Source organism: Salvia splendens, chromosome 2 (genome assembly GCF_004379255.2).
Source record: "Salvia splendens isolate huo1 chromosome 2, SspV2, whole genome shotgun sequence".
Classification (NCBI taxonomy): domain Eukaryota; kingdom Viridiplantae; phylum Streptophyta; class Magnoliopsida; order Lamiales; family Lamiaceae; genus Salvia; species Salvia splendens.
In genome coordinates, this window is record NC_056033.1 from 20,106,716 (window position 1) to 20,121,883 (window position 15,168).

General features: G+C 36.1%; 2 protein-coding genes across 2 annotated transcripts; one reads left to right on the forward strand and one right to left on the reverse strand.

The window, feature by feature from the left end:
- Positions 1-1,894: 1,894 nt before the first annotated feature.
- Positions 1,895-2,341, reverse strand: LOC121775566. The gene has a single exon (XM_042172654.1). The coding sequence runs from the start codon at positions 2,339-2,341 to the stop codon at positions 1,895-1,897; it is 447 nt and encodes a 148-aa protein (XP_042028588.1).
- Positions 2,342-3,123: 782 nt separating this feature from the next.
- LOC121775573 (inner membrane protein ALBINO3, chloroplastic-like) lies at positions 3,124-12,620 on the forward strand. Its single transcript, XM_042172667.1, has 11 exons — positions 3,124-3,191; positions 3,245-3,365; positions 7,234-7,319; positions 8,439-8,515; positions 9,750-9,823; positions 9,924-10,028; positions 10,258-10,365; positions 10,472-10,575; positions 10,993-11,142; positions 11,221-11,350; positions 12,267-12,620. Exons 1-11 carry the CDS (start codon positions 3,124-3,126, stop codon positions 12,366-12,368), a joined length of 1,125 nt encoding a protein of 374 aa, XP_042028601.1. The 3' UTR covers positions 12,369-12,620.
- Positions 12,621-15,168: the final 2,548 nt, after the last annotated feature.

Consider the following 15,168-nt stretch of genomic DNA (forward strand, 5'->3'; position numbering starts at 1 on the left):
AAAATGAAATGTTTCAGTTTTAGTAGGACGGATGGAGTACAAAGGATACTCACCATATTTTACTTAATTAGGTAGACAGAAAACATGGTATGTTATCAATGAATAGCCGACCATTAGACTAATGCGTAGCTTAGCAACATAATAGACACGAGGCCAGCCACTTGGTCGTAAACATTGAGAAGTGTCATTTTATGGTTACTGAGGGAATCGTCCTAGGGCATGTGGTGTCGAGCAGGGGAATAAAGGTCGACTAGGCGAAGGTAGCGATCATTGCAAAACTCCCGTATCCCACCAATCAGAAGGAGATCAGAGCCTTTTTGGGCCACGCTGGGTTTTATAGAAGGTTTATCAAAGATATTGCAAAGATAGCCCAGCCCCTGACGAGTTTACTCCAGAATGAGGTGGAGTTTGAATTCTCCGATGACTGCAAGGCCGCGTTCCAACTGCTGAAAGATAGACTGATAAGCTCTCCTATTATACGCGCCCCCAACTGGACTTACCCCTTGGAGGTGATGTGCGATGCCAGCGACTATGCTGTGGAGGCAATATTAGGTCAGAATATTGAAGGAAGGAGTTACGTAATCTTCTATGCCTTGTTGGTTAACGTAAGTTAAGATTAGCCGTTTAATCGTCTGATTTAGTATTTAATCTCAGTTTAAGTTGTTGCATAATTTCTGTGAATCTTTAATGGTGTTCGTGAAGTTGCTGAGATTCTGTGTTACTTGGTGATGAAGACAATGTATCTTTCTGCTTTTGGGACCATCTTTTACTTTTAGTTGTTTTTTGCTTTTTGTCCTTTACTTTTCCAGAGATCCTGCAGACCTGACAGTGGCGGTCCTAAACCCACCAAATATCTTCTGTTATTCTGTTTAGCCATTTATAGTAATCTTCCACTTTTCACATGCTCCAGAACCAGCTTGCCTTACATATTTACGCACACAGTCACATTTCACTAATCTTTTTCCACTCACATTTTATTATAAAACTAATATATAAAAATAGGACCTACATTTCACTATCTTTTTTCACCAACTTTCCTTTATATTTCTCAAAATCCTTGCCGAACTCAAATGAGACTTCTAAAGTGGACGGAGAGAGTGTTTGATTTAGGAGATATATGGTTTTTATTTTATTTTATATAAATTATTAGTAATAATTATTTATTTTGTATGATTTGTGATATTATATGTATTATGATATTTAATATTATAAGACAATAAATTAAGTAATACTCCCTCCGTCCACGAAATATTGTACGCATTTGATTCCGACACATATTTTAAGAAATGTGAAGAAAAGTTTGTGGAATGTGGATTTCACATTTATATCTCCCTCCGTCCCAGCTCAACTAATTGATTTCTTTTTTACCATTGTTTTTCGAAGATGATGATAAATAGTTAAAGTGGAGAGAAAATAAAGTAAGAGAGTGAATGATATAGAAGAGAGTTGTATCTACATTATTCTCTTACTTACTTTACTTTATCTCCATCTGAACTATTTATTATCATTTTCCCCAAACACGTGCCGAAAAGCAGTCAAAATTACTGGAAATGGGACGGAGAGAGTATTAGTTTTATAAGAGAATGTGCATGTAATGAGATAGAAGAAATTGACTCCATTTATAAAAAATGAAAAGAAAAAAAAAGTAAAGTGGACAATATTTCACGGGAGGACCAAAATTGCAAATGTGGACAACATTTCTTGGACGGAGGGAGTAGTATAATATTTAGCAATAAAAAGTAGTACTGCAGAACGTAACGCTAAGTGGTCCAACAAATGGAAATTGTGTTACAATGACATAAAACTAAAATGAAGACAAACAACAAGCACAATCTAATAATTCGGTAAACCAAAACCAGATTCTCTTAAATTATTGAAGTACGAAGGATATGTTCTAGTTGCGTATAGTCATTTGGTTGTTCTTCTTGTTGAGCTCTTTTTTGTTAAAATGCAAAATCCATCTTCTCTCGGCTTGAAAATAAGCACGACTATCAAGATCGACTATAGAGCTCAAGCCCATAGCCATGATTTTATTTTCATCATTCGTAGTTTTGAGATCATGGTTTTTCTTTTGTTGTTTAAAAAACATACCCAAATTATCATTTGCTTGTTTCATGCCCGCATTATATCGCTCATTTTGTTTTTCTAGAGCAACAATAAGTGATTCTGAGCTATCAGACTTCTTTTTCTTCACTTTAGCCTTCTTCACTCCGATGGGCCTTGATGAAGAAGAACCACCAAGGATTTGTTCCTTGCCATCATCACAACTCATAGGAAACGAAGACAAATTTTGTGATCCATGCGAAGTATGAGCCTGACTTTCTGAATCAAAATATTGCATCCCATGTGATGCTTGTTGTTTAGAGCTCTCTGCACAATCTTTGAATTTTTTAAATTTTTTAATCATTTCCCAAACATGAGAAAATTTCCAATCCGATTTGTAGTTTGAACTTGCCTTAGAGCATTTGCATGGTTTCATTCATCTACAGATAATTATAATAAATTAATCGCATGTACAAAGAGAAAATGAAACATTAAAACACGATTAAAACTCACTATGTTTGCATTTGAAGCACTGCTTTGATTTCTTCCTTCAGCTCGGATACATCCATGGAACTGTTTTGTTGTTTTCTCAATGGCTTGAATACGAGTCTGTATAGATCTTTGCGTACGCTCTGGCCATGTCAGATCTCTAGCTTCATTGAATCCATAATCCATGCACTACCAGAATCGTTATCTTGATTGTGATACACAAAAGTTTGTCTTCATTCTATGTATAACTTTCTTTACGAACTAACATTTTGTAAGGAAAAGATAAAGATGACAATTGAGATGAGATAATTGTGGTGTTGTGGTTTCTTGCATAAAATGATTATGCTTTTGTAAAATCATTATAAATTGAAGGAATGGTTTGATCATTTATCATATTAATCAATCACTCAACTTTATCTATCATTCACAATGAATCCCAGTTTTATTTCCAATTGCTCTTCGTCTTCTGATGAAGATGGTGAAAATTCTCATATAATAAACATTTACAACCAATATATGCAAGATATGCAACGTAGAATCGACAACAACAACATGTTGATTCAATTCCTTTGTGACCATCAAATTCCAAAAATGTATCGCGGTTCAGTTCCAGGGCATAGTTTCATCAACCGTGATCGAGAGGGTGCTCACGCTAGATTGTACGTTATGATTTTGTAGATAATCCATTGTATAATGGAACCATGTTTTGTAGGAGATTCTGGATGTCTCGTCCATTGTTCCTTCGCATTGTGGACGCAGTTAAGGAACATGATGACTGCTTCATGCAACGATCAGATGGAACCAGAAGGCTTAGACTATCATCTCTTCAAAAGGTAACAACTGTTATTCATATATTGGGATACGGTGTACCAGTTGATGCAACTGATGAGTGTGTGAAAATAAGTGAGAGTAGTGCGATCAAAAGTCTTAAACGTTTTTTTCGTGGAATAATAGAAATTTTTTCAACTCAGTATTTGAGAAGTCCGACAACTAATGATATTGCTAGACTTTTATGTATGGTGAGCAACGTGGATTTCCAGGGATGTTAGGTAGTTTAGATTGTATGCACTGGAAGTGGAAAAATTGACCTACATGGTGGGGTGGTTCATATTTAGGTCGTAGTGATATATTATGATCTTTGGATATGGCATGCTTATTTTGGATTTCCCGGCAGCAACAACGACATCAACTTGTTAGATTCCTCACATCTTTCCTATAATCTCACTCAAGGTATTGCTCCTCCTACTCATTATGTTATTCCAGGCAAAGAATATAATATTGGTTATTACCCGGCTGATGGAATATACCCAAAATGGTCTACTATTTTGCAAATATTTCAAGAGTCTCGTACCGGCAAAGACAAATATTTTGTTGTGAGGCGAGAGGCATGTAGAAAATATGTAGAACGTGCATTTGGGCGAACGCGGTGAGACACACAACGTGTGCGATTTGGCCAACCCAATGCCGCCGCCCCAGGTGGAGCGGCAGAACAAGACGGGAAAAGAACGATTATAGCCGACTCAATGTCATCTCGATAGGTAGTCAGCACAGGAAAACCAGAATCGGACGAGCAAACGCTCGTCCCGACAATTGAAGAGGCGTGGAGGAGATGTCGTCGCTGCCCAAGTAGGGATCCAACATGCTCATACACGCCAAATACTACTCACACGCCACCACGTACGCTATGCCTAAGAAAGTATGCCTCCACCTCGCAGCCGATGATGCATGGCATCTCCGACAGTGGAGCACAAACAAACAACCCCAAGCATGCCCCACTGGACACGTTTCCCACCCAACATGGTACAAACGAGCGGGGGGTGGCGGTATGACAACATGTCTCCCGGACCCGCCCCTGCACTTCGTCTTCCCAATATATCAAAATGCTCTCATTATTTCGTGCCCACCAATATGAGCTTAAAAACCTACGATAAACTTACTTTCGATAAACTTACTTTACAATAATAGCAAAATAATATTAGTTACTATTAGTTATTATTAACCAAAAGTAAGTGTTATTTATTAAAAAAATAAAATATATAATAATAAAAAAATAAAATATAGGAAAAAACATGTTACTGTAAAAAAAATGCTTGTGTAATGAGAAAAATGAAACGAGAATATAGAAAGAAATAAATTTCTGTCATCTCTCTTCTTTATCCTCATTAACATAGTCAATCACTTTTTAAATGGGAAGGATGGAGAATGTGGAGAGTCCTTGGCCAACCAACGAGTGCGCTAGGCAGTGGGATGGGGAACAGATATCGGGGCAATGCACCACCTGCCATGTGTTCATGATTTTTTTTTCAACTTCATACAAGCACCAATGCTTAGTAAGAAACCTCGTACCTAAATAAGTTTTATAAAAAAGAAATGGGGGAGGGAACGCGATGACCAATTGTGCGAATCAACGGTTCCTCTCGTACTAGGTTGAATTACTATTGCGACACTGTCATCAATAGGGTAAAACTAACATGTCTTACGACGGTCTAAACCCAGCTCACGTTCCCTATTGGTGGGTGAACAATCCAACACTTGGTGAATTCTGCTTCACAATGATAGGAAGAGCCAACATCGAAGGATCAAAAAGCAACGTCGCGATGAACGCTTGGCTACCACAAACCAGTTATCCCTGTGGTAACTTTTCTGACACCTCTAGCTTCAAATTCTGAAGGTCTAAAGGATCGTTAGGCCACGCTTTCACGGTTCGTATTCGTACAGGAAATCAGTACATGATAGTTGAAGATGAGCGAGACCTGCGTTTTCCAATCGAAGTTGCTAGACACGCACCACAACCATAAGTTGAGATGACGACAAACGAAGATGTTCGATTTCAAGAATACTTGACTCGGCATGCCACAATAAGAAATAAAAATGCACATCTAGAACTTCAAAATGCATTAGTTGATCATTTGTGGGAAAATTTCTCAAATATGTCTTGAATTTTAGCGGTTTTTTCTGTGTTGTCCTATGTTTATGTAATTGTGATGTCTTTAATCGTATTTTAATATATGTTTAGATAATGTCCTTTGTTTAATGTAATTGTGATGTCTTTAAATGTATTTTAATATATGTTTCGATGTTGTTATAGTATGTTTGATGTCTTTTAATTTCCAAGTTAGCGTATTTTTTTATTGAATACATAATATATTTAATATATATAATTATGTTTGCAAAATTATTAATCTAAGTGTTGTGGAGTTAATGCGTAATATAAATAAGGAATATTGACACCTAATATCATGAACTTTCAAAAAGTTGGGATTTTTCCACCAACTTTGAAATTGGTAAATAACATCATGAACTTTACCCTGAATTTGTTATTTCCCAACAATGAAAAAATTATGGCTACATTAATAGATTGAAGAACAAATTTGGAGGGTGTGTTTCAAGAAAAACTATTCTCAAAGATTAAAAAACTTGAAACTCTCGAAGTTGTAGTCGAGAAATTACGGGAAAAATTCATATCATGATATTATTTTCCGGAATTTTTTCATTGGCGAGAAATAACAAACTCGGGGTAAAGTTCGTGATATTATTTGCTAATTTCAAAGTTCGTGGGAAAAACTTAACTTTCTGAAAGTTCTATGATATTAGGTGTCAATGTCCCTATAAATAAATATGTATGTAAGAATGAAAAAGTACAAAAGTATATGAATATAGAATATTCTTTTGGGGTTGGGTTTGATTTTGAATAGAATTAGTGAATTATTGTTAACGTGATAGAACTATGGGTGGGTAGGTACGGTATACCTTATCGAAACCATCATACCGTATACCTTACTGTAAATACGGTATGCGAAAAAGTCATACCTTTACCTTACCAAAGTTTTCGGTATACCGAACTCCGGTATACCTTATTGTCGATATGGCGAATTTCCATACCGATACCTTACCGAAGTTCGGCATACCTTACTTTTGCGGTATACCTGACTTTCAACATCAATTAAAATATAAGATTTGAGTTTTTAGAATTTTATTTATATTTTACTATAATTTTAAAAATAAATTAAATATAATTTATTCATAATTATATTTATATTTCATAATAGATTTTATAATTTAAAAATATACTCCCTCCGTCCTATAAAAATATGGGCGGATGAGATGGCACGAGAACTAAAACAAAATTGGTAAAGTAAGAGAGAGGGAGAATGGTAAGGTAAAGTAAGAGAGAGAGAAGGAGAATGATAGTTAAAGTAGAGTTAGTGGATAGTGGGATCTGCAGTATTAAATTGATATAACTTTCTAAAAATAGAATGCACATATTTTTGTGGGACGGACGAAAATGGGTGCACATATTTTTATAGGACGGAGGGAGTATTAAATATATTTTATATATAATTATGTTTATATTTTTGCGGTATATACCTTAGTTTTCGGTATGCAGCGGTATACCGCGGTATTTGAAAATCTATACTGTTACCTTACCGGAATCTTTCGGTAAGGTATCATACCGTACCGAAAATCACGGTATACCGAAAATTCGGTATTTTTGATATTTTTTCTGTACGATAAGGCCGGTATTTCGGCATTTCGGTAATTTTCCTCCAGTCCTAGATAGAACAGGAGAAATAAGCTTAAGTTGGTGTAAATGAATTTCTATATTTAAACATGTTATGTGAACACATCTTAAATTTATAAGATTTACAATTATAAGTAGATAAAATTAGAACAAAATAAAAAATTGAAATACGCATTTAGCCAAAACTAGAGCAAAATAAAAAATTGAAATATGCATTTAGCCAAAAACAAGAGCAAAATAAAAAATTGAAAAGAATCAAACAACGGATAAACAGTTGGCCTCCTAAAATATCCGTACTGTCGTTTCTACTTCACAAAAATTAGTTGTGAGAGAAATTGAATCCCTTATTCCTCTTCTTCCATGGCGAGGATCCTGATTTCCTCCCCCCTTTCTTCGGAACTCGCCTTCTGTTAAGGTCTTGGTCCTTAACGGCGATCGGCGGCTGGCTTGCTCGGCGATCAAAGTCTCTCCGCGCGTCCTGCAACAGGATCGGCGGCGGTTCTAGTTTAGGCTGTGCGCGGATGTTCTCCGTCGGGCAGCGGCAAACTAGGGTTAGAAATATGTTCGTTCTTTTTGTGGGCAGAATAGCGTAATTTTCATTGATGATAAAGTTTATGAACATAATCCTAGTTCATCTCGGGAAAGAACCAATAAAGAAAACCCGAAACGGAGCTTATAATTACGCTCGACTCTTTAATGTAATTAAATAATAAAAATAACTAATATCCAAAAATAAGAAATAAATAAAAGGAAAGTAATACTTCTAAAACTACTTTGGAACGTAATCTCCGAACAACTCTGGCGGGCGTCGGTTTCTCCTTCCTTTGGTCGTCGCGATCGATGGCTGCATGTCCTTCTCCATCGATGTCGCGGCCTCACGTACTATCTCTATCCCTGGCCGTTGTGGCTCTTGTACGGGTCCGTATCAAATCCCCCCTCCATAGCGACCTCCTTGTCCTCAAGGAGCATATTTGGAAATTTGCGCTGCACCAGTTCAATTGGTTCCCACGTTGGCGACTCAGTTCCATCGGACCAACGTACCAAAACATGCTCCACTAGTCTATCATCGTGCCACAAAACTCGCCTATCCAACACCCGCACCGGATAAACCACCGGCCTGTCTTCAAAGAACTCTGATGGCAACTCCATTGCAGCCCCAGAGTAGCCGCCTGTCACAAACGCGCGAAGGAGGCTCACATGGAAGACGTTGTGAATCCTACTCCCTTCCGGCAAGCGCAACCGATACGCGACTGGCCCAATGCGCTCCAACACCTCAAACGGGCCACACACGTGCCAAAAAGCAGGAAATCACTTGAGATGGGATGGAGGGAGTAATATGGATTCTTGCCACTTGCCACCTTGCCCTGGTGAACTAAAATCTAATGTGGTCAAATTTTCAGGAAAGAATAAAACTCGAAACTTCTCGTCTATACAAACAAGCAGGGGTCAGTCCTCTAGCAGGTATAGTTTTTATCTATCTATCAGCTTAAGTTTTCCTTCTATTTTAACCTTTTATTTTCTTGATGCTGTATAATTGATAGATATATACAACTATATACTCCCTCCGTTCCATGTTAATTGAGTCATTTTTTTTATTTTGGGAAGTTACAACATAATTGAGGCATTTCTATTTTTGACAAAATGTAATCCTTTCACTTACTTTATTCTCGCTTCATCTCTCTTACTTTATTCACCATTCACTTAACACACTATTCTTAAATGTCGAAAAGAAATGCATCTATTAACAAGGAGCATTTTGGGAATACACAGTTCCCTCCCTCCTATTCATGGGCATTCTTAATGTCCCAAGTCAATCAATTTATTTTTTCTTATTGATCCTGTAACACTAGTCGTTTTCCCCTCAACTGTGTGGTTATTTAGGTATTTTTGGAAGTATAATTTGAAAGGTGTTTTAGTCCTACTGTATCCAGCCGTTTCCACATGGCAGATTATCTTGTCATCTCTTGTTGTGCTGTAGTTTTCTGCAATCCTAGATAGATAATGTATTTTGAAGTCATGACATATATTTTTTGTACTTGTGGCATTCCATCCATACTCTTGGTAAATGAAGTAATTTATTTGTGTTGCAAAGAAGTGTTACTAAAATGTTAAATCACTTCCCTCGGCCCAAGGTAGTTGAGTCGTTTCTTGTTTGTACTCGTTTTGAAAAAAAATGATAATAAATATCCCATCCGTCCCCAAAGAATATGAACTATTTCTTTTTTCGTCCGCCCCTGAAAAGTATGAGCTCTCTAATTTTGGAAAATTCAAACAACATACTACCCTTACCCATCATTTTATTTACAACTTATACAATTATCAATAACATCTTAAATTTTGGATCCCACTCTCCACTAACATTATTTCCACTACCCTTTCTCTTACTTTTTCCCTTATTTATTAAAACCCGTGCCGAACCCATTGTTCATACTCTTTGAGGACAGAGGAAGTAGTTAAAGTGGAGAGAGAATATTACTCTATCATTTTTCAAAACGAGTACAAAAAAGAAATGACTCAACTACCTTGGGACGGTGGGAGTACAATTCTTTACCATTTTAACTTTTCACTAAGTCTTCACCAAAAACTAGCTCCATTCTGGTTGTGAATCTCATCATCACTTTTATGATTTGGGTGGGATACTCAAGATAGTTTCTAATAGACTGGTGTTTTTCCCCTTTCAAATTATTATCACCAGGATGTTTGCCAACCTTGGCTACAATACCAGTCTGGATAGGTTTATATCAAGCTCTTTCAAATGTAGCAAATGAGGTGAACAATAAACTGATTGATAGCATTGACATATTTACCGTCACTTGGTCTGTAATGATGACTGTTCTCTTTTTCCTCGTGTTACTTTAATGCTAAACAGGGATTGCTGAGTGAAGGGTTCTTTTGGATTCCTTCTTTGGGAGGACCCACAACAATAGCTGCTCGGCAAAGCGGAGCAGGAATTTCCTGGCTGTTTCCATTTGTGGTAATTGAAATTTAGCAATAACAAAACTTGGAGAAAAATTGCAAAAGTTAATGCTATATTTCAATACGTGTATCTTCATCAATCATGATAGGTGTACATGAACCTAGATGAAACATGCATAACGGAATGAAGGTTTAGTTGGTCTCATTGTCATCGTCTATTTTCGTGCAATTCTTTCTACCAGTGGAATATAGTGGTTAATATGTATTCTCCATTGGGCATTTTGCAGGACGGACATCCACCACTTGGTTGGCAAGACACTGCAGCTTACCTTGTTTTACCTGTTCTTCTTGTTGCATCACAGTACGTCTCCATGGAAATAATGAAGCCTCCTCAAGTAAGTTTCCACATAGCTCTCTCTCTCTCTCTCTTCCCCTCTTTATCTTTTCAGCATCATATGTATTACTACATTGCACTGATATCTTAATCCTCTCCTCTGCTAGACAGATGATCCAAATCAAAAGAACACACTTCTTGTATTAAAGTTTCTTCCCCTCATGATTGGCTACTTTTTGTTATCTGTTCCATCTGGATTGTCAATATACTGGTAATTTTCATCATCTTTTAGTTATATTTCATGGGATGCATATCTTCTGAAGTGTATACCTAATATTACAAGTTTGACTGTCATGTGTTATTAATGCGTGCTAAGATCTATCCTTAATCGTATAAGCACCCTAGGCAATAAAAATTCTTATACATCCACATAATTTTTTAATATTGCATGCTTGATAAATTGTAGAATGAGTAGCTAAAATGGCAATTTCGAGGATGCAGGTAATATAGAGAATGAGACTAACAAAATAATATAGGCTACCTGTGATATCATCAGCGAGGATTATGCTCTAAGTTTGATACAAAGCAATTGTTATGAGTAATTTATATGAAAACTGTATGAGTGACATTTTATGCTACTGTAGAACTTAAAGCTAACCACTAACACTCTAACATGTCTATTACTTAGGTTCACAAATAATGTGCTTAGCACAGCACAACAAGTATGGCTACGGAAATTGGGAGGAGCGAAGCCTGTTGTGGGTGAGAATGCCAGTGGGATAATCAGTGCAGGACGTGCAAAACGGTCAGGTGCTCAGCAGGAACGAACGGGCGAAAGGTGGGGTTCTGATTCAGTAGTTTCTATTGTTTGCCTTTTCAATGTCCTTCAGATTATAACTAATAGTTTCTAAAACAGATTCAAGCAGCTTAAAGAGGCAGAGAAGAAGCAAAAGCCTAGTGCTCTGCCTGCAGATGATGTCTTGGCATCAGATCCAGCTGATCGTGACTCTGAAGATGAATCTGACAATGAGGATACTGAACCGAAGGTACATTTTGGCCCACTATTCACACGAGAAAGACTACTAAATTTATTTCCGAGTTGTCTTATAGTGCCAAAATGTGTTCAATCAAATCCAAACTTATAACTTGATTTTTGGATTGGAAAAGCAATCTGTCTTCCGGTTTTATGTTCCATGAACATCTAACAGTTGCTCTGGAGAAGGATGCATCTAAGATGCTTTGTTCCCCTTCTTGCACATCATTCTTGAATATACACCTAATATACTCCTTCCGTCCCAACTTAAGAGTCTTGTTTTGCCATTTCCCTCCGTCCCAACTTAAGAGGCATATTTCACTTTTACCATAAATGGTAAGTAGGCCCCACATTCCACCAACTTATTCCACTCACATTTTATTATAAAAGTAATATATATAAGTGGGATCCATATTCCACTAACCTATTTAACCCACTTTTCTTTATATTTCTTAAAACTCGTGCCCTAACTAATTAGGACTCTTAAGTTGGGATGAAGGGAGTATATACTATGTCTCACCTTTTTTTTTCTTTTAAAGCGAATGTAAAGAACTATTCAAATTGCACCACCTCTGCAATATTACTTCTTTAATAAAGGAATTTGCTTCTTTATCATTGTTAAATAATGAAGTAGTATACCTTTAGTTTTCAAACACCACTCTTTCAGCCTAAGTTGTATATTTTTACCCTCTCTCATCTTTCATTTAAACATTAACCTTCTCTTTTTTATATGACAGTTTTATTTGTATTTTTGCGAAAAGCTAATAGGCTTTTACAGTAGGAGCTTCATGTTATATAGAGTATTCAGATCAATGTATACCATTAGAGATAGCATCCATTTCTACATCATGTTATGACTTATCCATCTATCCATGTTTTCTTTTGAATGGTGAATTAACTTACAGAATACCAATTGGTTACTATATCAGGATAAGGAAGTTCTTGAAGAGGCATATGCATCTAGTAGTGCAAAAACAGTTCCTTCAGGACCTAGGAGAAGTAAGCGATCAAAGCGAAAGCGTGCGGTATGATCCTATAAATTTTGCAGTTACAATGAATTTTGTATATTGTTTGAAATTTCAAATTGAAATATAGTGGCCATTTTCTTTCCAGTGAATAGTTTAAGGTCCACGATATCATTAATGTCATATTTTGTTAGGTTGAGATTGGTTATTGCCTGTAATGTGAACTGGTCATTCAGCCTTCAAGTGTATAAGTCGTGCATATCAGAAGTTATAGCTTACAGCTGCAAAAAATCATGAATAGTATTTCATTTCCTTATCTGACTGGAAGAGAATTGCAACATTGTTTAAAACTGAACTCAGATTATAATATACTTTGACCCATGATTCTGTTCAATTCTATATTCTTATCCTTCATACCCTCTCAGGCAATGGCAGGCTCTTTTTGCTTGCTATTCTAATTCTGTATATGCATGTAATGAAGCTTATAAAATGATACTCCCTTCTTCCTCCATTATTTGGCACCAGTTGACTTGGTATAGGTTTCAAGAATTGTACTTAGTAGAAAGTGAGTGGAAAAAGTTAGTGGAATGTGTGTCCTATTTTTATATATTAATTTAAAATAATATATGAGTCAAATGAATTAGTAGAATATGAGGTCTATTACCAAAAATAGTAAAAAGTAAGGGTGTCAATTAATGAAGACGAGGGAAAAAGGAAATTGGTGTCAATTAATGAGGGACGGAGAGAGTATTATATTTTCAGTAAGGTTATAGTATGAATTATAGTTTAGATAGACATTATGCAACTAAACTTTTTGAATTTAATGATGAAACTGATTTTGTTAAGAGTAAAAAGTTGAATGGAAACTTATCGAAGGCTGAACTGGTCATTCAGCCTTCAAGGGTAGTAGAGTTGTAGTTTACCATGAACTGGACTCGAGTTAGATTTTATAGTCCACAAGCTCATTTGGGAAATGACTCATTTTCAAGCTCAACATCCGACACAACACATAGGAAATATACATGCAATGCTGAGTACTTGATATAACTAGTGGTCTTATATCAAAAACTTTTGATAACAGTTTTGTCATTCATCCTATAGTGAACTCAAGTTTTACCTTAGAAATATCAGCGATCACAAAAATAATTGAATGATTGCGCAGTCAAAATTTCCTCCAATGTCATTTCACAATCTCTTATCATAGTGCAATGAAAGTGTGGTCACACTCTTCGCCCACGAGACCGGACGACTAACAAAGATGGCTCACTATCCACCTGTATGCACTAGCCTACTAGGGTTTGCTGCCCTACTCAGACTCAAATTCGTTTCACATGGTCCTATAACCTAATGGAGCGAACTCACAAACTAGGCATCAGAGACACAATCTCATCATTAAACTAACGATGACATGATATAACTTTTAAACCACCTTTGTAGTTCCATTTAAACCACCTTTGTAGTACCATAATCATAGTTTCGAAAACGTAAAAGATATTTGGTTAGAAAAGAATCCCACCTACAATTCACAAATCACAACGTCCTGCTTTCCTCGTATTCACGCATTACACCTTTTCAACCATGAGACCATGCATTTACTTAACAAGAATTAGTTTATGAGAAACTACTTACACTACTTGGTTTATCCATCACATATAACCAAAACGTATTTAAAAACCTAATTCATATTACCATGCTTTTATGATACACAATTCACACATCCAACTTCATATCTATAAGCATATATTCACAATCATGAAATACATTCGCATTCACGCTTACACACTCATACATGTGTACACACGTGTACATACACACACACATGTCACACACACATCTCATACTTCTCAAATCATCAATTCAAAACCCTTTTCACACTATCTAGATGCATGAGATTCAAGAACACCGTTAATTGGTTAGATATGAAAAAGATGAATCAAATATCATTTTCTTGAAGAAAATAAAAGGTGGAACAAATCAATGTTAAATATTCAATAATTCTTTGATTCTTCAACTCAAATGGATTGCAATAGATGAAGAATTCTTGGAGATCAATGGAAAACAAGAATTGAAAGAGATTTGAGGGGGAGAAACAAGAAGAAAGAGATTGAGGGGGAGGCGTGGGGGGTGGGTGTTTTGGTTGTGCTAAGGTTGGGGTTTTGGGAGTCTCACACATATATATATATATGGTAGTAATAAAATGCAAACAGTAAATATTGTACAAACTACAAATTATGATTTGGATAGTTAATATTGTGTAAACTGTTAAAATGCAAATTGTAAATATTGTGCAAAGTGTAAATGCGTGTACCCTAACTGCAGAAATGAATAGAATTATGGCCTTTATTATGTTCTTCTAAAACTTAATAGCATCATGTTCATCCCCGTTACAAATAGCATGTCAATTTAAGCTTAGGAGACAGAACAGAAAACATAGAGAAAAACTTAAGCAATAAATAATATAGGGCCAATCATAAATTGTTCCTATTGGACTTTTCAAAAACATCTACTACTATTTTGCATTATTGATAGGGCTCATTTCAAGCATGGTTTAATGGTGGTTGTTACACTAATTGGGACACTATCCCTCTCTTCTTCCTTATCTAAGAAGGGGAGAGCTGAATCTTAGAAGAAACTTTTGTTCGTTTATGTTTTTAAAAACCCGATGGGTTGCCACTTTGTTTAACTTATTTCAGTTTTTAGTTCTCGGATAATTTATGAATCTGCAGTTATTTTATGTTTTTCTCTTAGTTACTCTTGTACAAGTTGTTTTTGTCGTTCGATTTCTGAATTTGAAGTTGAAATTCTGGATTTGAGTTGTCGTTGTTGAAGTTGTTTATGAACTGAAGCTTTAGATGGGAGTTTGTTT

Bases quoted from the DNA above. Each gene is read 5' to 3' on its own strand.
- LOC121775573 (XM_042172667.1), top strand. From the start codon at position 3,124: ATGTATCGCGGTTCAGTTCCAGGGCATAGTTTCATCAACCGTGATCGA. The intron at 3,366-7,233 runs GTAACAACTGTT...ATACGCATTTAG, and splicing joins GACTATCATCTCTTCAAAAG to CCAAAACTAGAGCAAAATAA. The intron at 11,351-12,266 runs GTACATTTTGGC...TTACTATATCAG, and splicing joins ATGAGGATACTGAACCGAAG to GATAAGGAAGTTCTTGAAGA.
- LOC121775566 (XM_042172654.1), bottom strand. From the start codon at position 2,341: ATGCAATATTTTGATTCAGAAAGTCAGGCTCATACTTCGCATGGATCA.